We start from the raw sequence: 27,403 nt of genomic DNA, 5'->3' as shown, positions 1-27,403 counted from the left end.
GAGCAGGGGGTTGGACTAGATGATTTCCTGAAGTCCCTTCCAGCCCTGATAGTCTATGATTCTATGCACCTTTGCAGCAGCCTTAGCCTTGGCTGGCAATCCTGTCAGAGGATCCCATTGCTCCCTCCAGCTGAGCCCTGGCCTCACCAAAACCATCTTCCACTCCTACCTTCTCTCCACCCCCCCCCCCCCCGCATGCACCTTCCCTCCCCTCCTTCTCGCTCCATCCGCCCTTCAGCCCACGCTTTCCATCCACGCCCTTCTTTGCGATTACCGCCCCTCCCCCATAGCCGCCTTCCTCCCTCCCCCGCCCATCGCCGAGTCACGTGGTGTGGCGTCGCCACCGCGAAGCTGCGCTGCGGGCACTGGCCCGCCCAGGCTGCCGTCGTGCTTGGTGGGCGGGGCTGACGGAAGCCGGCCCGGGTAGAGAGCAGCTAGGGCCTGCGTGTAGCAAGGCAGCTGCGGGGCCGGGCCCGTGTCTCTCTCTCCGCCCGCCCCTCTCCGCATCAATGGCGGCGGCGATGATGGCGGCGGCGGAGCAGGAGGCCTCGAAGGGCGGCGGCGGCGGCGGGCGGAACCGGGGTGGGGTGCAGCGGGTGGAGGGGAAGCTCCGCGCCAGCGTGGAGAAGGGCGAATACTACGAGGCGCACCAGATGTACCGGACCCTCTTCTTCAGGTACAGCCCGGCCCGGCAACCCTCCCCCCGGCCCGTTCCAGAGCCTTCCGACCGCACACTACCCTGCTGCCCGCGCGCCCCGCCAGGCTGTTGGACGCGCGGCCTGCCCGTCTCTCCTACTCGCCAGCTGATTGGGCGAGAGCGGGGAGGTGCTCACCGTGAGGGGTAGCGTGAAGTGCATAGGGGAGGCGGAATTGAGGGGAAGGGGGTTGCGGGAGGGGTGAGAATAATTCCCTCGACCCGCCGCCCTAGTTCGTCCTTCCGCCTCGGGAGGTGGGGGGTGGGCTGGAGTCTAGCTGGGGGGAGTGGGGGTAATGAAGGGGGGCTGGAGTCTGGCTGGCGCGGGGTGGGGAGGGGCTCTTGGCTGGCGGGGTAGGTTTGAGCATTGGGCCTGGTAAACCCAGGGTGGGTGAGTTCAATGCTTGAAGGGGCCATTTAGGGATCTGGGGCAAAAATTGGGGATTGATCCTGGTTTGAGCAGGGGGTTGGACTAGATGACCTCCTGAGGCCCCTTCCAACCCTGATATTCTATGAAGTGGGGCTGGAGTCTGGCTTGCGGGGGAGAGGGACTCTTGGCTGGCAGGGGAGGGGGCAATGAAGGGGGGTGTTATAGTGCCCCGAGACTCCCCGGGCAGCAAGTCTGGAGACTGGCCCCCCATCTCTAACCTACTCTGGGTTGGGGCCACCCATTGATTGGTGGGGTCTTGTAGTTAATGATCATGGGCTACCCTCCACCCCGAAGTGATTGGCCTGGGAGGTAAGGCAGCTCCTGGCCTAGCTCTTCACCACCACTCAGCTGTGGCGTGATGGGCGCTTGACCTCTTGTGGAAGGTCCACACAGACCTGTAAATCATGGGCCCCTCGCCTCCCATATGTAAAAATAGTCCCATTATTTAACTTCTCTTCTTTTTGTACTCTACTGCTTTGCTAGGCTGTCATCACACTCATCTAGAAAGTCCCACATGATTTCAACAACAGTTAGGCCCAAAAACAGATGCAGCTTGGTTTTTCATTCTCTCTTCCTTTTCTGGCTGTTTGGCACTGCTCATAGACTTGCCTTGGAACAAGCAGGATTGGAGAAAAAGATTCCTTATTCATTTCTTCTTACCCCTGTTGTGCCAATTTGCTCCAGCATCTTGGCATCCTAAGGCCAGCCCTGTTGGTAGGGGTCTCTTCTCTAACCAACAGAAAGAGAGGTAATGATCAAGGTAGTGTTGCACCTTTTTCTATTGAGATGCATAAATGGGTTAGTTACATTGTACCCCATCCACCTTCTTAGCTGCTGTCATTCCTTTTTAGGGATGTTTAAACTTAAACAAAAGGATGAGGTCTCATTTTAAGATGGATCAAAGAATGTGAGTTCATGAGGGGCGGTTTCTTGTCAGTTATTTAAAGGTTAAATATATTAAAACAAGCTGCTGAAGGACTTAATTAACATTTGCTAAAGGACTTTGAGATCCCCAGATGGAAGATAGACTAGTAGTACAGTGTGTTAATATTATTAGTGTGATTGAATTAGTAGTTCTGCAGTAAACCTCATGATGGGTAAAAGTTAGCACCTGGTGGTAACTTAGGATATTCCTAGCACCTGTAAACTCTTCTTTTACTCTGAATTTTTTTCCTTTTAATTGTCATTCATATGTAAAAGTACACTGCAAATTTCTTCAAACCTGTCATAAAATTACAGTTTGAATTTAAAAAACAAAACAAACATTGATCAATATTTTAATTAAAATACACAATGGAATCCCCCATTTTAAGAGTAAAATTATTTAAAATGTGCCTTAAAATGAATCCACAGTGAGGGTCTCTCTCCAAATGGGTGGCTTGGCAGGTTGGCTTTTAATCACAGATCAGATGTAATTCTGGCTTTTGGATGTCCTGATTCTAGTGTCATTGACAGATTATCAAACAGAACTTGATTTGAAGACTCTTCAGAAAAAACATTGATTTCTTACCATGTTTAGTCAATTTGGAAATTTTTTTAAAAAGGCAGGTATTACAGCACAACTCTACGTTTTGTGCCTTGTCGATTAATGAGTAATGTAACAGGTCTGCTTCATGGTACAGTATTTGTTCTGTGGTATTACTGCTTTGAGTACATGGCTGCTGTAATCTTGAATTGTCATCTACTGGGTAAGACTTTATTATTAAGCACTCTTTTGCATTTATATATATATATATAATATCAGAGTTGGAAGGGACCTCAGGAGGTCATCTAGTCCAACCCCCTGCTCAAAGCAGGATCAATCCCCAATTTTTGCCCCAGATCCCTAAATGGCCCCCTCAAGGATTGAACTCACAACCCTAGGTTTAGCAGGCCAATGCTCAAACCACTGAGCTATCCCTCCCCCCTAATATTAGTCTGAGTGACTAAATAGTACTCAGATGTTTAAAGGTAACAATACATCTCCAAATACTTCTGTTGACATCATTTATGTCAGCAGAAGTCTATCTTTAATTTTGTTGCAGAAAAGTTTAGATTGTGACATTGTTTTTCTTTCTTACACAACTTGTAACAAGCACTCTTTTCTTTCATAGTAATTTAAAGTGCAGTAACTTGCATCCTGGCTCGAACCCATTGAATTAATTTAACATGGGTAGATCAGGCATAACACAAGAACAAGGAGGCATTCAGTGAAATAAAAAGTGGTAAATTCAAAAATAATAAAAAGGAAATACTTTTTCATAATAAGTCATAATTAAACTGGACCTTGCCACAGGAAGTCATTGAGGCCAAGAATTTATCAATATTCAGAAAGGGGTACCACTTAGGAATAACAAGAATATCTAGAGCTGATATAGTTAGTGCTAATAAATTTTGGAAGAGATACTAAACTTTATAGTTTAAACCATTCCCTAATAGAGATTAGACTGAGACCTAATTAAGGTGGACAAATTATCCATTTCTCCCTGCTTCAGGGTTTTTACACCTTCCTCTGAAGCATCCGATACTTGCCACTGTTGAAGACAGGATAGATGGAGCTCAGGTCTAATCCAGTGTGGCAATTCTTATGTTCCTATGAATGTACATACTTGGGTCTCATTATTAATGTACAGGTTTCAGAGTAGCAGCTGTGTTAGTCTGTATTCGCAAAAAGAAAAGGAGTACTTGTGGCACCTTAGAGACTAACCAATTTATTTGAGCATAAGCTTTTGTGAGCTACAGCTCACTTCATCGGATGCATTATTAATGTAGGTACTGACTGGTTCAAACACATCTAGGTTTCTGACTCTTGAAATTTCAAGTCAGACTTCCAGGTTTAACTTCAATGTGATAGTCAAATTGGCTTACGTTTTATTAGTTCTCATGGACACTTTGTTTAATCTGAGTAAACCATCAAGGTCTCATTTACAGAAATGTTTCCATCCATTTCTACATTTCCCTGCTCCCACTCCACTGTAATCTATAATAATGGGGAATCTTATAAAAGATAAAGAACAAGAAGCATTATCAATTTAATTCATTAATTGACATGGCAGATACAGTGCTTAGTTTCCTGTGTTGCTTTCTTAATAACTACAGTTGTGATCTGGAGAGTGACTATACAGTATCATGAAGTGAGAAATTCTATTTTTGAAAGATTTGAAGGCTTAATTTGTCTTTAGCTTTTGTAATGTGCTCATTTCACATCTGAATAAACCTGCACGTAGAATTCCACTATGTAACTGTGCAAATACGCACCACTTATATTTTGATAAGCGTAATGCAGTACATTAGTTATGTCAATACAACTATTTTTTTAAACAATTTTCATTTTAAAATGGTATTATTTTGTTTGTCCTATCTTCAAAAGAAGGAATTTAACTGAGCTTTTGGCAGGCACAGAATCCCTAATACCTTCCATTTATAGTTATATGCTTTAATGATAATTAAAATAGACTTGTAAGATGCTGCTTTAAATAAATAAAATTGCTACAAGCTTAAGTGGTTATATTTTCCACACCTAATCATAGGTGTCTTCCTGATTTTTTTGGTATTTTACTCCCCAGGCAGTGACCTTGAAAGGCAATGCTTTGGGGGCAGTGGAATAGGAAGCAAGGAACTGAGAAAGAATCTTGTATTGTTGAACTGTCAATATTAATGGGTCTCTAGAGTTCACTTAGCAGGAAGGTGGTGTTACAGTGCAGTTTGCTTGTAGGAGGAGGAACAGAGATACTCCTATTGGAAACAGGTATTTTTGTCCTGTCTGGTCAGAGGGAACATTTTACAGTAGGTTTAAGAAATAGCAATCTGGAGGGATAGCTCAGTGGTTTGAGCATTGGCCTGCTAAACCCAGGGTTGAGAGTTCAATCCTTGAGGGGTCATTTAGGGATCTGGGACAAAAATGGGAGATTGGTCCTGCTTTGAGCAGGGGGTTGGATTAGATGACCTCCTGAGGTCCCTTCCAACCCTAATATTCTATGATATTAAAAACAACAAACAGCCATTATTCAAAATATGAATAGCCAGGATTACAAAATCCTCACTTACATACCTATTCATCTATTCAGTAAACCAATCTCTGCTATACGGTAGAGTCCACAAAAAGTCTCTTTAGCAGCAGTCAGATGAAGGTAATCTTTTAGTAAAAAAAAACAAAAACACACAAACAAACCAAGGACCAAAATAATTTGGAAGGCATAGTATGATCAAATAAAAGTGAAATCACTGGAGCATACAGTATATTAAAATTCTGTAAGTATTGACATTTAAGCATGGTCAGCCTCAGAAATTTAGCTGAGAGCACAAAATCTCTGATCTCTTATTTATCTGTCTGGCTGAAAGATTAGTGGGAATCCAGGAAGGTCAACTTTGGCCTTGTCTACACTGGACAAGTTTCTGCACAGTAAAGCAGCTTTCTGCGGTGTAACTCCTGATGTGTCCACACTGCCAAGCTACTTAGTGCGCAGGAACTGCGCAGTTGCAGTGCTGTTAAAAAAAAAAAAAAAAAAAAAAAAAACATCCCAACAAGAGGCGTACAGCTTTCTGCGCCAAGGCTACAGCGCTGCGGTCCCAGTGTAGACACTCTGGTCAATTACAGTGATTGGCCTCCGGGAGGTGTCCCACAATGCGTGTTTTTGCCACTTTGGTCATCGGTTTGAACTCCGTTGCCCTGCCCTCAGGTGACCAACCATGAGCCCCACCCCTTAAATTCCTTTGGAATTTTGAAAGTCCCCTTCCTGTTTGCTCAGTTATGCATGCAGTGGTCTCAGCACATCTTTCTGGGTGACCATGCCTGCTCCACGCACCAGGCGATCCCCCACTTGGAGCAATGCCGAGCTGCTGGACCTCAGCAGCATTTGGGGAGAGGAGGCTGTCCACTCCCAGCTGTGCTCCAGCCGTAGGAATTATGAAACCTATGGACAGATTTCACAATGCATGACAAAAAGGGGCTATGACCGGGACACACTGCAGTGCAGGGTCAAAGTGAAAGAGCTGCGGAACGCCTACCACAAGGCGCGGGAGGCAAACTGCTGCTCCGGTGCTGTGACCAGAAGCTCCTGGCTCTACAAAGAGCTGGATGCAATACTCAGTGGCAACCCCACCTCCCCTGCGAAGGCCACTGTGGATACTTCGGTGGCTCGCATGTCAGTCGAGAGTGGACCGAGCCAGGAGGAGGAAATCTTGGACAAGGATGTGGAGGGGGACTCAGAGGCAGAGGACAACTCAGAGGTCAGAGATGCATGCAGCTAGGAGCTCTTCTCTATCCTGGAGGAGGCTAGCCAGTCACAGCTGTCAGAGCTTGGCGAAGATCAAACAGGAGAGGAGGTCTCTGGTAAGTGGCTTTGATTTTGGGAACCGCTGAAGCGAGTTGGTGGGGTTAGGAGGGTTGCAGAAAGTGGGCTTGTGTGTATATGATGTGCATACCACCACATGCCTATTCTGAGCGGCGGAACATGGTGTTGATTGACTCCCTCACTTCGCAGGAATTTGCCTCAGAGATCTCCACAAAACTCTCATGGAGATACTGGGCAATCCGCGGCTACTGGTTCTTTGGCAGAGCTGCTTTGTTTCTTGCCCCATTAAGGGTAACTTTCCTGCACCCCTCTGCTGTCACTGCAGTAGCATTGCTGCACACAGGTGAGCCACATTAGGGTCAGGGTGGAAGCCGCAGTCATGGAGAAGACCCTCCCTTGATTCCCTGCTCACTGTCAGCAGCAAGATATCTTCCATAATAAACGCAGCCTGGGGAAAATGTGGGGACAGTAATGATCATAAGGCCCGCTCCTTCCCCCCCTCCCCCCCCCCCCAGTGCTGCCTCTCCCCCAAAAGCCACATGTCCAATGTCCAGTCCTGGAACATTGATTTCCCCTGCCGTTACTCACCATTTTTGGGGTCTTGTGGCTCATGTGTGCTTGCCTGGAGTCAGCCTGTTAGTGACAGGTATGTGAATAGTGGCTGTGTTTTAAATCACTGAATCAGTGGTCTGTATGTTGCAAACAATACTGCTTCTGTAAAATGTTGTATTTTGGCTTCAAAGATATGACCTTGGGAGCCCAGGCTCCCATCTGAAAGGCTGCACAGAATTAGGAAGAGGCCACAATAACTAAAGAGGACTTTCTGCGTGATGTCATGATGCACTCCGCGGCTGAAAAACAAGAATTGAAGGAGTGGCAGGATAGCGAGAAGAGGGAATGAAAGGAGAATGTGGTGCGCCAGAACAAAGCCACAGAGCGGCTCTTAAACGTTATGGAACGCCAAGCGGACACGCTCCAGGAGCTACTAGCACTACAAACCAAGCAGCTCTGCGCCCGCCCTCCCCTGCAGCCACTGTCACAAAACTTTCCCATGTGCCCCCCAGACACCACCAACACACTCTTATCAACCTCCTGGCTCCAGTCTGTACCCACTGAATTCCACTCCAGCCCTGAGGACTTCCAGTACCTGCTGCACTCAACACCTGTCCCTCTGCAGTTTAGCCCTGCTGACATACGGTACCCGCTCATTGTACTCCAAAGGAGAAGATTGCATATGATACCTGGACATACACAAATCTTTAACCGTCCTGGGACCCCCACCTCCTCTTGGGACCCTCCCTTCCCTCATCCCCCACAGTGTTGATGTTTTCCTTGTTTGTCTCTCTCCTCTGGTTGTTGTTTTTTAATAAAATAATTGTTTTGGATTGAAAGCCATCTTTATTCCCTTCATTGAAAGCAAAACAGAGCCCTGCAAAGCAACAGGCAATTTTCTTAAACCTTTATAATGCATCGTCTGCACCAATCACATCCTAGCATTACAAGCACTCTGCTCCTGAGCATAGCAACAACGATTAGTGGATTTCAGCTTCAAATTGCTGCCTCAAGACATTGCTGATCCTTATGGCCCTGTGCTGCGCTCCTCTAACAGCCCTGGTCTCTGACTGTTCAAATTCAGCCTCCTGGTGCTGAGCCTCAGTGGTCCAGCTTTCATCCTTCCCTTCACCAATATTATGGAGCGTACAGCACACAGCTATAAGCATAGGAATATTGTCATTGTCCAGGTCCAGCCTCCCATCTAGGCAGTGCCAGCAGGCCTTTAAACGGCCAAAAGCGCAGTCAACAGTCATTCAGCACTTGCTCAGCCTGTTGTTGAACCGCTCCTTCCTGCTGTCAAGGTTCCCTGTGTACGGCTTCATAAGCCACAGCATTAAGGGGTAGGCAGGGTCTCCCAGGATCACAAGAGGCATTTCAGCTTCCCGTTCTGTGATCTTCTGGTTTGGGAAGAAAGTCCCTGCTTGCAGCTTCCTGAACAGGCCAGTGTTCTGAAAGATGCATGCGTCATGCACCTTTCCGGACCAGCCTGCATTAATGTTCGGGAAATGCCCACAGTGCTCCACAAGCACCTGGAGAACCATAGAGAAATACCCCTTGTGATTAATGTACATAGTGGCTAGGTAGTGTGTTGCCAGAATTGGAATATGCATGCCATCTGTTGCCCCTCCTCAGTCAGCGAAGCCCATTTGTGCAAAGCCATCCACAATGTCACGCACGTTACCCAGAGTCATGGTCTTTAGGAGCAGGATGCGATTAATGGTCCTGAACACTGCCGTCAACACGCGTCCAACGGTGACTTTCCCACTCTGAACTGGTTAATGACTGATCGGTAGCAGTCTTGAGTAGCTAACTTCCCGAGTGCAATTGCCACGGGCTTCTCCAATGACAGGGCAGCTCTCGTGCTTGTGTCCTTACACCGCAGGGCTGGGGTGAGCTCATCACACAGTCCCATGAATGTGGCTTTCCTCATCCAAAGTTCTGCAGCCACTGCTCGTCATCCCAGACGTGCATGACAGTGTGATCCCACCACTCAGTGCTTGTTTCCTGAGCCCAAAAGTGGCGTTCCACTGTGGTCAGCACCTCCGTGAATGCCACAAGCAGTCTCGTGTCGTAGCTACTATGTGTGGCGAGATCAATGTCACACTCCTCTTGCCTTTGTAGTTTAAGGAAGAACTCCACTGCCACTTGTGACGTGTTAGTGAGAGCGAGCAGCATACTGGTCAATAGTGTGGGATCCATTCTTGCAGCCTGAAGAGGCAGAGCGTGCAGTATGCAAACCACTGAAAGCTGACACCAAATGCAGACAGAAGCACAGGGATTGCTGGGATGCGAAGCAGTGCATCACAGGGCATTGGGACAGGACCCAGGATGCCCTGCAACCCCCTCTGCCTTCCCACAACTCTTAGCAGCTCTTCCTCTTCGGCTGCTGTGTGGGATAGCTGTCCAGAGTGCACTGCTCCGAATACCGCTGCAAGTGCCACAGGTGTGAACATGCTATTGTGCAGGCAGCTGACAGTGTGAACACACAACAGCAGTTTGCCTTCAGCGCTCTCTGAGCAGCACTGTAACTGCCGGCAATATAACTCTGCCGCTGTAGACATACCCTTAGAAAAGGTAATCTTGTCTCAAATGTTCTTTTGAGCACCCAAGACTACTTAAACCAATGGCTAATATCCTTCAGGGGTGATTTCACAGTTGACAAGTATTCTAATCTAGAATGAGGCAAAACAGGTTTGTGAATTACAAGACCACAAAAATAATTCCTCATTTCTCTAAGATCCTATTATCACGTGTAGGAGATAATTCTAAATTAAAAATGCAGTAAGACTATCCAAAACCTTTAGCTTTAGAGAGTGGTGGATGTTGTCCAGGAGATTGTAATGACAGCAGTATGGTAATAATCACATCGTCTTATGATGGCAATTTTGGAATGAAGGGTGGTAGTTTTTTGGTCTCACTTTGAGTTTTTAATATTCATTTTTAAATGAAGCTAGAAGCTGAATTGTTGAGCAGTTGGGTTTTGAAATATGAAGTTTCTAAGGCTACGTCTACACTTGCAGATGTAGAGCACTGGGAGTTAAACCAGCCCTTGGAGACAGCAGCAGGGAAGATGCTGCTGTGTGTTCACACTGTGCTCCTTGTGACTGGAGCATGTCCACTTCCGCAGCTCTTGCAGTGCCACAGAGAGCAGTGCATTGTGGTAGCTATCCCAGTGTGCAAGTGGCTGCAGTGTGGTTTGGAAAGGGTTTGCAATGTGTAATGGGGGAGGCACAGCATCACATGATGCAGGATTCCCAATCCCATTGTTCCATGAGCATCCTACTAGATTGCTAGCTGCTTTTCAAATGAGGGGGTGGGGAGTGTGACAGGAAGTGTGTTGTGTGTACATGGGGGGAGAGACGGTGTGTTTTGGGGGGCAGAGTGTGTCAGTATGCTATTTTGTAAGTTCAGATAACAGTCGGGGAAGGGGGAAACCCGACATCAGCCCCTCTCTTTCAAACACATGCCTCTGCAGCAGGAGCATTCCACCGTAATGGTTTGCTTTGTGTCCCAGAGCAGATAAGCGTGGGTGTTGTCAGAAACTGAGCTTTGAAAGGGGATGGCTGCAGACATGCAGCCAAGTTCAAAACAATGACCAGAGTGGCCACTTGACTTCAAGGGATTATGGGACGTTTCTGGAGGCCAGTCACAGTGCAGTAATGCAACACATCGTCCACACTGATGCCACGGCGTTTCAGCCAAGGCGCAGAAAGCTCTATTCTTCTCATGGAGGTGGATTACCAGGAGCACTCCAGCTGCGGGGTCTAGGCGCTCTAAGTGCCTTGCCAGTGTGGACACCTCAGGAGTTAGGGTTCCCAGGTCTGATTTAATGCACTCCAACTTGCAAGTATAGACAAGATCTAAGACTGTATTTGCTGTCTTTGTAAATAGGTGAAAGTGACTGCTCAGATTCTTTGAAATATTGCGTGGTAACTCTTTCTGATTGCTGTCACCTTTGTAGATACTATCAAAGCTTCGCTAATTTGGCTCTACTAAGGATGATTGCACTTCCCCGTGTCCTCTTGTATAGTAGCCAAAAGTAGTAATGAAGGAGACTAGAAAAGAGTGAGGAGAGACTGGGAAAGAGTTGAGTGGAGATATCTCAGAAGCTGGGAATGAGCGACAGGGGATGGATCACTTGATGATTACCTGTTCTGTTCATTCCCTCTGGGGCATCTGGCACTGGCCACTGTTCGAAGACCAGATACTGGGCTAGATGAACCTTTGGTCTGACCCAGTAGGGCCATTCGTAGGTCTGTGATATGCAAGCTTGTCTTGTAATGGCTCAACTGTATGTTACAGTGCTGGATAGCATTTATACTGAAAGCACTTTAAACTTCCATATATTAATTTGATGTAATAGGACATGGTGGAGACATTCATTTATTATTCATGTAATAAGAATAAATGTCTTGTGCATCATACCAGACTTTTGGGTGCTGTCCCACTGTTCCAAGAGAGTAAGAATATTAAGTTTTATATTTAAAAATTTTGTTAGGGCAAAAGTGATAATGTGATGTTCCAAAGTTCCATTATAATTCCTTGTTTTCATATGCTTCCAACTGTTGATCAGTTCTCTCTTTGGGACTAACTTTTGGGCGAGGACCAGGAAAGGGAAATTATTATTTTTTTAATATTTATAATCGGGTCCATTCATATACTATATGCTTTGTATACAACCAGCTTTATTGTAGTTTTCACTTGTCTATACATTGATTTTTCCAATACAGATATGCATCTTTGAAAATAAATCTTTGTGTCACCTTGTGCTTCAAGTAATATTAAATTAGTTCCAAATTCAAGTGATTTTGAGTATATGCAAATCTGTCGCTTAATGATACTTTGTCTCAAGAATTTTTTGCTTTGCTTTGTTTCTATTTGCAGGTATATGTCCCAAGGCAAACACATAGAAGCAAGAGAACTGATGTATTCAGGGGCACTGTTGTTCTTCAGTCACAGCCAAGTAAGAAATCCTTTTTTTTTTCCAAATTGTTTGAGGGTTAAATGGTGACTCATTAGTGCTAAAAGTTTTGGGCTAATAAGCAGTCTAGGGCTTGTCTACACTCGGACAATCAGAAAAGACAAATCAACTAAGATCGTGAAGCAATACACAGGTTAAAGCACATTAAGCCCTTCTGTGGTGTTACTTAGTTCACTTAGTCCTTCTTCAAGGATTTGGTTAATTCGTCTTAACTTTCCTGAATGTCCCCATGCAGACAAGTCTTTTATTGTGGGATGTTGCTATGTCGTCTTTTCCCAGTGCACGAGTCCTGTGTCTTTTCTGTGTAGAGATGAATTGCATTACTTGTAGAGACTTTGACATTCATATGTGTCCACACTACATTTGCAACCTAAGCTAGTTGTGCTGCATTTTGATGCAGGTTTTTGGGTTACTTTATTAAATTACTACTACTTTTTGTGAGGGTGGAACAGGGTTAATTGTCCCTTTTCTATCTGAACATTTGTCTGCTTTTCACAAAATGTTTTGAGCATTTTCTTGATCTTTTTCTAGCAACTAATGATAGCGTTAGCACTAACCATACATTTCTTGGTTTTGTGCACATTTTGTAGCAAAACAGTGCTGCTGATCTGTCCATGCTGGTTTTGGAGTCCTTAGAGAAATCGGATGCAAAAGTAACAGATGAACTACTAGGTGAGATTATCTCGTTGTGTTTAGTTTGACAGAATTTCAAGTGTATTTGCACTTCAGAGAAATTTGTGTTATCAGAAATGTAATGTTGTCCTAAACCTTCAATTCCTTTCATTGTGCCATGAGTTGTGGGCTCCTGTTTTGCTAAGGGGTTAATTTAGTTCCAGAAGTGACACACACACAAAACTGCTGGAAAAATAATGGATTCTCAGTAATTGATGTGGCTCTCAGCATACGGACATACTTTGAGCAAACATCACTATGTTTTGTAGGTGGAGCATGATTTTTGGCATTGTCCTCTCCCCAGCACAGGAGCGACAAGTATTGTCTGCACAGTAATTGACCTCTCCGCCGCTTTGATGGACAGCGGCTTCCTATCCAGTCAGTGTGGTGATGTGTGCATTGCCCGCGGGTCGGCCATTTTGTCAAAGAAACTTTGCTTGTCGGACTGTCTGATTCGGTAAGCGTGCAGTTCATAAAGCCCTTCTTGTGAGCTGCCCAGCTGGAAATCATATGAAGAGTCCCTTCCACATCAACTCCTGTTCTAGGGGCCTGCGGACCAACTGGAGAATGGGCTAGGGAATGCACTTGGTTTCCATAGATTCAGTCTGGCATTTCACTCCACAGTCCTCCGACAGCCCTGCTCCTAATTACAGGCTTCCATCCCTGATACTTCTTATGACTGGTGTGCACCTTCCTAACTGAAGCCTTGTCTCCTCACTGGAACTCCCTGACAGCAAAGGAACATCTATCCTAAGCCATGGGACATGGGAAGCTGTTCCTACCTAGTGCCAGTTACTAGGCAGGGTATGGTTTCTGGCACTGCAGCGGAGAGGTCAATTGGATGTTACTGATTTACAGAGCTAAGATTGACTGTTACACATGGAAGTACATTGTTCAGTCACTCATTTAAGAAGAACAAGTAATCTTTCAAGATGTTTTTACAAAGGTTTACTGATAACAGGAGAAACTTTGCTACGTTTCTGGTAATGTTAATTGCATATTTGTATTGCTTCTAGAAAACTTGGCTAAAGTGTTTAGTTTGATGGATCCAAATTCTCCTGAACGAGTAGCTTTTGTGTCCAGAGCACTGAAATGGTCCAGTGGTGGATCAGGGAAACTCGGTCATCCAAAACTACATCAGTTATTAGCCATCACGTTATGGAAAGGTAGGAACAATTGATTTTGATCATTTTTGTAACACTAATATTCTAAAATATTTTAAGATAACTATATAAATAACTCATTTTTTCACCCTTAAGAAAATTAAAATATCACTTTGTAAAGATTGGGTTTGTTCTTTTCTTATTGTATAAGTTAAAATTTTGCTTGACAAACCTATTGCAGAGCAGAGCACAGAGTGAGGCTTCCACCTGGTGCTCTAGTAAACCCAGGCTAGTCGCAATAGAGTTTAAGACACTACCATTTAGAAGTTATTTCAGTGTCTGCTATTTAAAAGGGGAAAAAAAACCAATTTCAGAATTTATTGTGGTTTCATTATGCATGAAATCAAATGTAAAATATGATAAAACAGAGAGGTGCATAAAACTCTTATTTCAATCATAGATGATGAATGAATTAAGGTGTGTTTTATATATACAGTACATACGAACGTTAGTTTGAGAATAATTGAACAAAAAGTCACTTTCTCTGGTGTCCCATAGGTCTCTACCAACACCAGTATACTAAGTGAACTTTCTAACGAAACAAAATCAGACCCGCTTTTCTGCAGCTCTGAAGTCCGGTTGTTAGTCAAAAATAGTAAACTTTACCCCTTGGTCAAAAGTTCAGACTGCCTTTGTTTGATGTGCCGTACTATTTCTCAGTGGCGTAATTGTGTGAGTTATTTGTTGGCATTTGATGGGTATTGCTGTTGTCAGCTGCCGAGTGAGAATATTTCTGAAGCATTAGTGTTGGGTTCTCAATGAGGCTTCAGCAGGAGTGCGGATATGATGGGCAAAGGAAACAGCATGTACTTAAAATTGAGTGTCCTCAGACTAGAGCAGATGACTTGCTATCCGTCCACAGATGACAGTTTGTATGTTCTTAGGTCATATCTTTTGAGACTTTAATTTGAAAAAGGCTGGATTATTAAAACGGGACTTTTGGGTTCAAATTATAATTAATATCATGACTATGATATATCATGGCCATTGGCTAGAATACAGCTTTTCCAGAAATGAAGTTCTGGTAAATCTTTTTATTTTCTATTAACTTTTGCTAAGGTTTAGAAGTAACTTAAGTTTGATAGTGGGAGTGGGTCAGACTAAAATTAGGCAAAACCTCTTCTCCACACAATTCAAGGTAAGGGCATTTGAGTTTAAGATGAAACGTCTTGCCCCTCATCTCACTACTGGTAATAATACATTTAATATGCTGATGGTCGAGATTGTAATTTGGTGTATTTGAGGAGTAAGACCAATTTAGACAGGAGAAGCAATGTCTGAATACAAACAGTTTTTAAATATTACTGATTCAAAATATATTTAAAATGTATTTGCAAAGACAAATAGCCATTTCCTTGTATTTGTTTTGTATATACCCATGTTTACATAACAGCCCACATGACACATCTGTTTGGAAAAGGAACAAACCTACCAAATGTTTTTGAATTAAGCATAATAAACTGAGTTCTTAACAACTGTTTTCTTTTTGTCTTTCTTCCGTAGAGCAAAACTATTGTGAATCTCGGTATCACTTCTTGCACTCCATGGATGGCGAAGGATGTGCTAATATGCTAGTAGAATATTCATCATCCAGGGGATATCGCAGTGAGGTGGACATGTTTGTAGCTCAGGCAGTCTTACAGTAGGTGTTCAACATTTATTTGTAATAAAAGTGTTTATTGTGCAAAGTGTTGGCTTAAACTGTTTGCATTCTGGAGTCTGGCCTCAAGTGAAGTAGGGTAACTGTTAGTTAAATATATCTTTTTTTCAAAAGAAATTGTAAACGTGAATAAAGTTTCTTAGTCTTTTGTATAGTTAATGAGATGGAAAAACTTTTGTATTTTGATTCAAAGATGATATGTGACCCATTCCCATAATGTATATATTTGTGTTTGTAAAAACAAACAAAAAAAATCAACACCCCAACAAAAATTGACAGTGAAGATGTGAAATCACACTAACTATTGGGAGAACTAAACTAATCCATCTGAATCGAAGAATAGCAACCTCATCATTAAAGTAAAAGGTCTCCTTTTAAGAGGATATATTAGTGCCCTTATGTTAAAAATGAATTTGTAATCATTTGTAAGATCCCTTTCTTCTCTTCATAATACCCCCAATGTTGAAATATGTCCTTGTCATTATTATTCATGTGATGGTAGTGCCCAGAGGCCCAGATCATTGTATTGCAAACACAGGAGGCTGATGTGGTCCCTGCCTGGGAGCTAAGAATCTAAGCATTACTCCTTTTGTTCTGTCAAGCACGTTCAATGACAGTGTAGGGTACTTCAATGAGTTGAGTTATTGCCAGTTTCCTAAGCTCATTAAAGTATTTGTTTTATAGGGGGAAGGAATACATATAATTATGCAGCTTTACAAACTGATAGGTCAAATACTTTGATTTACTAGCCTGGACTGTGTCAATTTTAACTCCGTTTTAACTAACACGCTCTGAAGATGAGCAGTTCCCAGGCTGCCTGCCTAACTGCCAGCAAAAATGGCTTCTCTTTCATCTGTCACCTCTAATTTTTTTATTATAATAAGCCTCTAATATGGCAGGTTGGACAGGTTGCTTTTGTCATGCTGAAACATTTCTCAAACCTAGTCTTTCTGCTTTTACTGAAACATTCTCCAACCTGTAAACTGGAGCAGTTCCTTATGGGTTTCCAGTACAGGCAGGGCAATTACATATGTTGAAAGGCATTTATAAAGGTATATTATGCCAAGCAGTATTTATGCAACTAAATCTTTTACTGACCTAGATGTATAGCTAGAATAAATCTTACAACATATGTGGAGTTATCACAAGCTATAATCCTATGCAAAATAGATGTTGTAACTTCTTGGTCAGTAGTGAACAATAATAATGAAATAATAATAATAAAACCTCACCATGTCTAATGGTTCAGGTACAGAATGGTTCAGGCTAATACAGAACTGAAAATGAAAACGCTCATTACAGCCTTCTCAATACTTGCTGCTAATGGCCACCTGAGCAGAAAGTTGCCAGTATGTGTGTGGGTCTTTTGAAGACTATGACTAGAAATAACTTGGCATTACTCAAGAATCAGATGATCTTGGTCATCAATCAGTTAATTAACTAGCGACAAATTCTGTTTGAGAATCTGACTGTATTTACTTAAGATAGGACTTGCAGACATTTAGACTCAATAAGGACAGAATTTGTTTGAGGTACTAGTACTGAATCACTACCAAGAGTAGAAGAGAAGTTTTATTTGTCATTCAAGATTAACAGATGTACACCAAAAGAGGGGGGTGATTATTTTGGATATCAGGAAGAATGAGGTATGCGCTGAAATTAAAATGTATTTCCACGGGATAAACTTTTGGCCACAGTAAGGACCGCTCCAGTTAACTTGAATTATGCATAAAAAGTAGCATCCATTATAGTTTTTAATTGTGCTTCTGATAGAAGTTGAATAAAGTTGGACAGAATCATGTCTTCCTTTAGATTAACTTTCTCATTAACTATTACTATCTAAAATAATAGTATAACTCTTATTAATTTGCAAATGCTTCTGGTGTTCTTTAAAGTTGTTTAACAATTTTCTCCGTGGCTGATTTTAAGCAGTTGCTAGAGCTCTTCATTTTCAGTTAATAGAGCTTCTGTTATTAACTCCTCTATTGAGCCTGATGTAGCTTATTTAAGTTACAGTTATTGTAGATCAGTCTGAACATTAGACTTTTTTTTCTTAGTTTAAAAGAAATTCTTGGGAGCTCCCAAATACCATTTTTAACATCTATTTTACTACTGCTTCTTTCAGATTTCTCTGCTTAAAAAATAAGACGAGTGCATCAGTGGTTTTTACAACATATACACAGAAACATCCTTCAATAGAAAAGGGGCCTCCATTTGTACAACCGTTGCTAAATTTCATCTGGTTTCTGTTACTGGCTGTCGACGGGTATGACTTATTACTTTGTTTTTAATTAACTTTTTTCATTTTGTGCTAAGATTACATTTTGTGCTTTTGTTTCCTTTCTAGAGGAAAACTAACAGTATTTACAGTATTGTGTGAACAGTATCAGCCTTCACTGAAAAGAGATCCTATGTATAATGAGGTGAGTTGTCAGTAGCTAGTTGTAACGCAGTCCAGTAGAATTGATTAAATAATGCCTTTTCAACATAACATACACACGTGCTATATTGTGAAGCCTAATGAAATGCAACAGATGACTTTTTATCAGGGTTTTATCAAATGGGATTGATACTCTGCAAAGTGTTTGTCAGTGGAACAATATGAGGTTTAGAAAATTGCCTTTTGAGAATGCAGTTACGGTAATTTATTAATGTAAAGCACATTGTCTTGATGATTTTTTTCAAAAACATTTGTTTACTCTGCAGATTGGAAAGAGAAGTTGTGTTGCTAGAAAATTATAGGGTTTGACTTCTCTTATCTTAGATACTTTGACATGTATAAACAATTAACATCTGTTTTGTGTGTCATTTCAGTACCTAGATAGAATAGGACAGCTCTTCTTTGGAGTTCCGCCCAAGCAGACATCATCCTATGGAGGATTACTAGGTAATTTATAACAATGAAATGTCTGTGGATACAACGTCAAATCTTTTTGGAAATAGTACCAGTCTACGGACTATTATGCATTGTATTTGGCCTAATTTATTAAATTTTAATTTATGTACAGTGTCTTTGACACAAGTAAACATAGATAAAATTAGTCACCAATATAAAATGAATCAATTATACTTGTAATGGATATAAAGTTTGTAAAATCCTCACTTCGGGTTAAAAAAGGGAAGAAATGGTATAATATCCCTATAAATATTAAATTTGAGGTTAAATAGTAAATTGAAAAGTAAACCCTCTTGCTAAAATGTATGCATTGGCTTAACTTGAAGCATGTGAGTATTCCCATTAATTTCAATGGGAATATTCATTTCTTAAAGTTGAGTACATCTGGAAGTATTTGCGGAACTGGGACCTTAGAGAGAAGTCTAATATTTTTCAAAGTAAGTAGCGTTTGTGTAGAAAATGTTTTGTTTATGCATGAGGAATCAATATTGATACAGTTTTTTTTCTACAAAAGTCTTATTGGAAGAAGAAATCAAAACATCAGTTACTAAGTACTGTTCACTTTTTTGTTTGTGTTTTTTAAATCCGAATGGAACAAATTGAACCACAATATATTTAAAAAAATAAGCTCTTCCTCAGAAACTTCTTTGGCTTATAATAAATACCTGTTTAATTCCTTTATCTGGTACCCAAAGTTTAGTAGAAAATATCACTATTGTAGTTGATCCAGTATGTAAACAGGTTTCAAAGTAACAGCCGTGTTAGTCTGTATTAGAAAAAAGAAAAGGAGTACTTTTGGCACCTTAGAGACTAACCAATTTATTTGAGCATAAGCTTTTCATGTAGCTCACGAAAGCTTATGCTCAAATAAATTGGTTAGTCTCCAAGGTGCCACAAGTACTCCTTTTCTTTTTATGTAAACAGGCTTTCAGAAGTTTGAATCTGTGAGAGTGAGATGGAGGACATGCGAATGCTATGTTATAAACTACAATGTTGTTTCCCAAGATTCATTCCTGTATTTAAGGCAGATGTTACAGTGTACATCTGTTCTGCCTTTCAGTGCTTCCAGCAACTTTTCCAGGGTTAACGGAGGCAACTTCAGTAAAAGCTGGAACCTAAAAAGCATGTCAATAATCAATCAATCTGATATATGTAAAAACTTTTAATTTCTCAGATGTCTTTTTAGGGCCTGGTCACTAAAGTGCTGATTGTCCTCAAATCCCACTGAAGTTAGAATTGTCCATATTTTACTCCTGACAGAATTCTGCACCCATGAGGGGGTGCAGAATTCATGTGGCCTGCATATTTCTGTGCACCCCTGCACAGAAAAGAAATCTGTGGGGGAACACATCTCTTCCCAGGCGGCGCTTCTGTTCCAGCGTGCCTGGAGCAGCTTCAGAGATGCAAATCACTGTGGGGAGGAGGGGACTTGACATGCTTGCCGACAGGGGAGATGTTGATCGCCGTCAGGGGACGGGGCTGGCCACCAAGTGAGAGAGACTCTGTCCCTCTCTCTTGATACTACCGCTCGAGGGGGATGGAGGAGGGTAGGTCTTTTTGTTATGCAAGAGGAAGGCTCCGTCCCTGAGGCAGAAGTGTAGCTGCCTGCCTGCCTGCCTAGTAAAATGTAACTTCTTCAGAACTGAAAAAATAATTAAATATTAGTATCATGTTACTGAAAATGGTTTGTTTTTATGTTAAAGAAAATAGCTTTTGTAAAAAACCCCACATTTTCTTAATGTTTCTGTTGATGGTTAATTGATCTTCTCTGAGGCAGAAATGTAGCAACCTGTCTGCATAGTAACATTATTAATTATTCTACTGTTAATTATCTGTTCCCGTTCTCAGTCAGTTCCTCCAGGAACATAAAAACCTGTAAAAATTATAAGGCCCCTACATTGCCAGAGTGATGTAAAGACAGTAAGGGAATCAGCTAGGAAGATATATGCGTTTTCTCACTTTTTTCCTGTGCCAAAGTGTCACAGTGGGGTTAGATTTTTACTTACCCATTTAAAAAAAGAAAAAGACGACTTTTGAGGGCAAATAAAACTTTTACCAAGCAGTCAATAAAATGTCAGGACAATCAGAACCAAGCCCCTTTCCAAAGTACCCAGCTAGGTCCTTTTTATTGATGATAAAATGTTTTTCACGTGGTGTTTTTAGAAATTGGCCTTGTTTTTAAAGAATTATTAATTCTGAAGTAAAATTTTCCATATATCTGTAAGTATCTGAATAACTTAAAGCAGGGGTGGCCAGCCTGTGGCTCTTGTGTAGGCACTGACTCCGGGGCTGGAGCTGCAGGCGCCAACTTTCCAGCGTGCCAGGGGTGCTCACTGCTCAACCCCTGGCTCTGCCACAGGCCCTACCCCCACCTCACCCCTTTCCACCCCCTCTCCTAAGCCTGCCACGTCCTTGCTCCCACTCCCCCACATCCCCGCCTGAGCCTACTGCATACTACAAAACAGCTGATTGGGACATGCGGGGAGGGAGGGGGAGGCACTGATCAGCGGGGCTGCCAGTGGGCGGGAGGCGCTGGGAGCGGGGTCGGGGGCTGCTGACCTATTACTGTGGTTCTTTGGCAATGTACATTGGTAAATTCTGGCTCCTTCTCAGGCTCAGGTTGGCCACCCCTGACTTAAAGGGACATAAGAAACACTGATTGGGCCTGCAGTGAACCCTACTGTGAAACTGCTGTAGTTTGAGGAATACCTTTTAACTTCTCTATTTAGATTTTTAATTATCCACTCCATTACAGTAACAAACTTCAAAATAAATTTACTCCACCAGTTTTCCAAAATTAAAATTTAACTATCCTGTATTTAATTATAGGAAATCTTTTAAACAGTCTGATGGGAGCTGGGGAAGATGATGATGCAGAAGATGGTCAAGAAGATAGCAGTCCTATTGAACTTGATTGAATTTTTTTCATTAGGAGCTGCATGAATTTGGCAATTTGATAACTCAAAAGACAATTTCAGAATTTGGATCCTGCAATTGTTTCTCAACAACTAAAAGGGCTCCTCTGTTCTGTTAAAGAAGGTTGCTGAAATGTTTTATGATGTTTGGTCTATATTATTTATGTAAAAAGAAATAGCCAATAGAACTGATTGGAATGATCATTATCAGACTTCCAGTATGCTGGCCGATGGCTTTGATTAAGATATATAGTCTTCTGCAGTTTCAAATGCAGTATTCCCTTTTTCACAATAACACAAAATAAAGCATAAACATTTGTTTGGTGCTTTACATTTTTAAACCAGTTTTGTTTTAGTCTATTATGAAAAATGCTTGACCTTTGCTGTCACAAAGGAATGTCTTGAAAGGCAGGATAAATAGTTGTATAGCTTATCTATAAACCCAGTGCCAAAAGTATTTCAAGACAACCCAGAGAGAGTCTAATTAAACGTGCACATTCAGGAAACTTCAAAACCACACACGCATCCCTGAAATTCATTCCTGTCACAGCAATTAGTATAATTTGCACCATCCAGAACAATTCTGTGTATCTAAAATCAGTCTCCAAATTACACCATTCTTATACAGATGTTCCTTTAAAGTAGTTGCTCACCTCTCCTCTGATAAGAATGGATCATTTGAATGTAGATCATTGGCTGCTAATTAGACCAGACTTTCTTAGCCTTGTTGTTTTATACATAGATATTCAGCAGCTAAAAAACCTCCTCCAACACACACTTTTTTTTCTTTTAGAATGGAGTCTTTTAGGTTTAGGTCTGTAATAGTGCGTAAAGGTGACAGTTTGAGGTTTTGTTTTAGTAACCAAACAAAACCACTACATTTGTTTGCTATAAGCAGCACATGGAAAAAATCTTTGCAACACAATTCTATTTACAGAAAAGGAATACTGCAAAACTATCAGTTCTTTAAGATACACTATTTATTTTTATTGGGTGGTTGATTCATTTAACGCTTTATGTAAAAAAAAACAAACCACAAACTGCATTAGGCATAATAATTCTCGTCTCCTTTCAATGCAGTGCACCACGTGATAGCTGTATGATTAAAAGATGAAATCGGGGAAACACTTTATTTTTTCACATCTAAAATAAAAGGCTTAGATTAATACACAGTGATCATGCATGGGGGGAATAATACATTTTTATTTACTGTAAAAAAAAAAAAAAGAATTTAAAGGAGGACTTTGTGTTAATTGTTGAGTATTAAATAAATACTTTATACTGGGATCTGCTGCACTGTTGCTTTTTGCCAGTTTCACAATTGGAGGTCTCATATTTTTAAGGCATTTTCCCCTGACATAACCATTGATTATGCAGTTCTCATCTTAGGCTATGGATAACTTCTGCAGTTCTGACTTGCTTCATACTTCCAGAAGTTAATAGTTGTTCATTAAAACTAGTTCTGGGATATGGTTGCTACAAGTACAGACTGACAGAGTTCCTCAAACTGTGTCAGGCAATCAACAGGAAGTTTGTATATTCATGCTTTCCAGCAATCAAGCTCTGCTTCTTGAACCGTTTTCCGCCTCCTACCTTGATTAGAGTTGGTGCAATGGGAAGCAATCCTGTCTGTTAGGTGGTCTTAGACGGCAATTTCCCTTCTGTTTGCTTAATCCTTTTTGTTTGCTGGAAATTTAAATGTATTTCTCTGAATAACATGGATCAGGAGACGATCCACAGTAAACCCTATATGATAACACAGGTCTCCCTTACAGAAGCATTCTGGGTGATCTGGGAAAAATGCTTCAAACCATATTCTCAGGTGCCAGTTTTTGCTGGCTCAGAGATGCAGCCCATGACCGTCCGAGATAATTGGCTCTGTGGACGGCTCTAGGGACACGTGTTGTGTAGCCTCCCTTTGCAGACTATCTCTGAAACCCACCCTATACCCCTCTTTTTCAGACAGTGCACCACGTCTTGGCGGTGGAGCTACTCAACATATCCTGAACAATCCAGAGTTCTGGATAATATAGCTTGGGTAACTTTACCAAAAATAGAGGGTGTGGATCTGTACTCTGACACACAAGCTTAGCAGTGACCCCAGTAGTATTAATGCGGAATAACTTCCCAGTGTATGGAATGCGGGACAATCTGATGTCTTCTTAAGTCACTTTGGCACTTGTGAAAATCACACCCAAATGATTGTGGGATTCTTAATGCTGGGATGTTACATGCAAATCAATTATATTTAAAGCAAGTGCCTAGTTTAAGTGAATTCATTGCCAAGTGCAGAGGGAATAACTGTTGGAGCTCTTTCAAATACGGTATAACCAGGATCCCCAGCTTCCTGAGAAACAAATTTGAAAGGCTCTGAGCCTGCAAAGAGATTCATGGAGGTGGGCTTCTGCAGCGCCCAACTGAAGTTAATGGGCCTCTATGCATTATTTTTGTAGGATTGATTGGTGCTTTAATGAATAATTTTTATGGCCCCCGTGTACTATAAATGACTAAATTATATAGCAACACTCCTTGTGCAGCAGAGCTGCACTAATGTTAAGTGGTTATGAAATCATTTTGAATTGTGACAGGAATACCACTCCTTAGGAGGGGCATCTTTTTGGACTCTGTGGCCCTCTGAGAAGAGGGGGTTGGAGGAAGAGTGATTTGCAGGGAAAGGAGGCACATGGAGCAACATGAGGAGCAAAAAAAAAAATCTAACACTTCTGAGAGAAATAAACTACCACTTGGTATTCCATTCAAGGTTCCATTTCTATGGGGTTTAGGTGCTCAGCTGGGCACCCACCATCTCCCATTGCTCTGCAGCCAAGACAGTGCTTTGGCCCTTTCTGGCCACTGCCTCTGAGATGATGTCATAGAGCAGGGTCTTTTCCCGTTTGCTCTTCTGAATTGCAAAGCTCATTTTTCTGCCTCCTGCTTTGCCCATTCCAGGCTACCAGTGCAGGACAGGTACAAGAAACCCAGAGATCTTTCTCTGGCTTTTGCTTTGCAGTGCTTTACCCCTGTCTAGATGTGTTCTTATTCCCTGTAGTGTTTCACTGGGTGGAATAGATGCATCCAGCTACTTGGGTCTGTTGGAATGAACAATTTAGGTAATGACAGAATTTGAAATAAACTAGTGTACATCAGCTACAATCACCATTTAGGAGCAGTGCACAATTGTACACGAGATGCTCTCAAAACTTTAGGTTTTGTCTAAATGGCAAGGGTATTATAAACCAGCAGCACCCACTCCATATAAAAATTAAATCTAGCTTTACAGTGTAAACCTACTTCCAAAGAACCCCACCCACCCATACCTAGCTTTTCCCCAAAAGAAAGTGCCTCCCCCCCCCCCCCGTAATTCACATGGCTCATTTCTTCCCAAAGCAGACTTCTAAGGTTTTGTGGGTGTTTTTGGTTGTGGGGGGTGGAGTTATGATTTACTAATGTCTCTGTCGTTGATGTCTTGAAAATGTTCCTAATGATTTGTCTCGCCATGTCTCCGAATAGCTTGAGCTTACTGGGCTTACTGTGGAGAAATATACGTAGTATTGGAGGATGGAATATGGGAGTTGTTTGGTGTGAGTGTGGGGAGGGTGGGTTTGCAATGGGAAGTTACAGAGCACAGGGTACATCTACACTTCAAGCTGAAAATGTAAAGTCCAGCTCAAGGAGACATATCCATGGGAGCTCTGATTGAGCTAGTGTGCTAAAAATAATGTAGTTGTGGCAGTGGGAGGGGCTAGCCACCCTGAGAACAATCCCATCCAAGCCACTAGGTGCATACTCCGAACATCTACCCCCTCATGTGGGCACTATATTTTAAAAACTTTTTATTAAGGCACAGTTACAATAAAATATTAACATACTATATTGTATAGTACTCATTCAGGATCAGGTTAATATTCCAAGAACCTGGATAAACATTCTGGGCTTGCTGAGTAGGGAGCCAGCCTCCTCTGCTAAAAAGGGTGACCAAATTTCTAAAGACTTTTCTTTTTGGTGCTTCTCTTGTGAACATACTTGGTGTGAAAGCTTTTCCATTACAAGGACAGTCCATATTTTACCATACCACACTTCCAGAGAAGTCACATTTTTCCAAAATGTGCAGTGTAAAGTCTTTTGTGGCTAACCATAAAAAAAAAAAAAATCAATTTGGCCTGTTTAAAATGTAGACCCATTACTGGAGCATTAAGTAAGAAGGTCAGGGGATCTCTAGGAAGTTGTCACGTCAGAAGATAAATCTCTCTCTAATAATTTCCTTCCCATTCTGGTTAATTCCCGGACACAACCATCACATGTGCAGGTGCGTCTGTACTCTAGCATGTAGCTGGATCAGCTCTAGCATGGGTATATCTCTCCTCGAGTTGAAAGGTATACTTCCAGCTTGAAGTGCAGACATACCCATAAAGAGTTGATTAGGACATGCTAAGAAAGGCAGGAAACGAGTTAACTAGAGCCTCATTAGGGCAGGGATTATATAAAGGAGGAAGAGGCATCTCATCTAGCCCAGGGAGGAAAGAGGGTCAGGAGCACCTGAGGAGCTGGAATATTGCCCATCTGCCTTACACAGGTTGCCCACATAACATGATTGCAAGGGATGTAGTGTTTCATTTTGCCTAGTTGCCGCCAGCTACCCTTTGTCTGGTGGTTTTCTCTTTGGATCAGACTGAAAAAAGCTGGGATTCTGACTCCTATTGCATGTGCCCTGGGCAGGGAGATGTTGTCCAAAGAAGGGTGTGTACCTTATAAGTGACGGTCACTTTTATGGTCTTGCTTGTTTTTTCCCTTCCCTGAGGATCTAAGCCAGAGCTGCTTTCACATGTATGTAGAGCAACACTAAAAATTACTTTAATCCCTTTACAGACATACGTAGGCTCCTTCTGATTCCAGGCTGAGCTGCTGGACCAAGCCAGGAAGGTGGGGTGGAGGCCTATGGATGGTGGTATTCCCAAGGGCAGCAGTTCTGAGTAAGAGTAGGGGACAGTGAGAGACTTAGATTGGGGGTGGGATGCAGGGGGCCTTACAGTGGCAGGGAGTCGTCCTTCTGAATCTCTGAATGGGGGGAGAGTGGGAAAATTGCTTGTCTGGAGGGGGCCAGAGGTTGCTGGGACATGGAGCACAATTATGGAGTTCAGTCTACTGGGAAATGTAGAAAAAGAGGTGCAGTGGGAGAAGCCTAAAGAATAGCAGAGTTTTAGGGCTTGCCTATGCTGAGAAATTTACCATAATCATACCACTATAATTGCCAGAATAAATCCCAAGCCCCACCATCATCTATGCCCTCCCTCCCTGTAAAGTCCAATCTAAGCATGGGCCACACGTACATCCTGTGGGTGGGCTTGTTAGTCGGTGGGAGGGGAGGCCCGCTTTGATAACATGTCAGTGGAGGCTCCCTATCTGCTGACGTGCCAACCCAGCTTAAAGGATTGAAATTTTAAAAATATGGGAAATTAACAAACAAAAGAATGTGATTAAGGATGAAAAAATCGCTGGAGTGAGTTCAGTGCGAGTCAGGCACTAGAGTGGGTAATGAAGGATTTTATGGTAGAGGGGATCTGACTGGGTCCCTTAACTGTCTCTCCAGATTCTACTTTTTCTTTGTAAAGATGGAGAGTTTTTGTAAAGCAATTGGGTGGGGTTGTTAGCTGCAATCTGTTAAAGCACCCTTGTATCCTTAGCCTTCTCATGTTTGGGAATATTTTATCATCACAGGTTTTAATCAGTGTAAATTTTTGGCCTCAATTTATTTTAATTTGCAAACCAGCGCTCTTTGCTCATGTTTCCTAATATTTCAGTTTGAGCTGGGAGCGTGGAAAGTCATCATTGTGCTGTTTGCTATTCATTGTGCATTTTGTCTGTATCCATATTTACAGCAACGGCTAACAGTGTCTATTTTAAAAAAAAACCCTAAATGCTCTGCATCTAAAGCACTGAAATGAAATGACACATTAAGCATAATGCAGAGTGTGGATTGGGGGATGGAGACCTACAGTTTGCTTTTCTTTAAACAGTTAAATTCATTTTCAGACTAATGGGTTAGACACCATTTAGTGGACTTGCATAATTCCACGGTACTGGGACCGTGAACTGAAATCATAATAGCATTTCCTGTTGTCTAAATCTGATTAACATTATGAGGAGACTGATTCAAATTACAATCA

At 42.1% G+C, this 27,403-nt stretch overlaps 1 protein-coding gene across 2 annotated transcripts; it reads left to right on the top strand.

The window, feature by feature from the left end:
- Nucleotides 1-383: 383 nt before the first annotated feature.
- On the top strand, nt 384-22,526 carry GET4 (guided entry of tail-anchored proteins factor 4). Of its 2 annotated transcripts, none has more exons than XM_073362063.1 (9): nt 384-676; nt 11,837-11,915; nt 12,524-12,605; nt 13,622-13,771; nt 15,272-15,410; nt 17,554-17,694; nt 17,776-17,851; nt 18,243-18,315; nt 21,154-22,526. In XM_073362063.1, exons 1-9 carry the CDS (start codon nt 510-512, stop codon nt 21,240-21,242), a joined length of 996 nt encoding a protein of 331 aa, XP_073218164.1. In that variant the 5' UTR covers nt 384-509; the 3' UTR covers nt 21,243-22,526. The 2 variants fall into 2 exon arrangements, with proteins under 2 accessions (XP_073218164.1, XP_073218165.1); XM_073362064.1 differs by lacking the exon at nt 384-676 and adding an exon at nt 6,166-6,435.
- The last annotated feature ends 4,877 nt before the right edge of the window (nt 22,527-27,403 follow it).

This window comes from Lepidochelys kempii, chromosome 10, assembly GCF_965140265.1.
Source record: "Lepidochelys kempii isolate rLepKem1 chromosome 10, rLepKem1.hap2, whole genome shotgun sequence".
Classification (NCBI taxonomy): Eukaryota; Metazoa; Chordata; order Testudines; family Cheloniidae; genus Lepidochelys; species Lepidochelys kempii.
This window is presented reverse-complemented; position numbering and strand designations above follow the sequence as displayed.

Excerpts from the sequence above, each read along its gene's own strand:
- GET4 (XM_073362063.1), top strand. The coding sequence starts at position 510 with ATGGCGGCGGCGATGATGGCGGCGGCGGAGCAGGAGGCCTCGAAGGGC. Across the intron at positions 677-11,836 it reads TACCGGACCCTCTTCTTCAG|GTATATGTCCCAAGGCAAAC; the intron begins GTACAGCCCGGC and ends TTCTATTTGCAG. Across the intron at positions 12,606-13,621 it reads AGTAACAGATGAACTACTAG|AAAACTTGGCTAAAGTGTTT; the intron begins GTGAGATTATCT and ends TATTGCTTCTAG.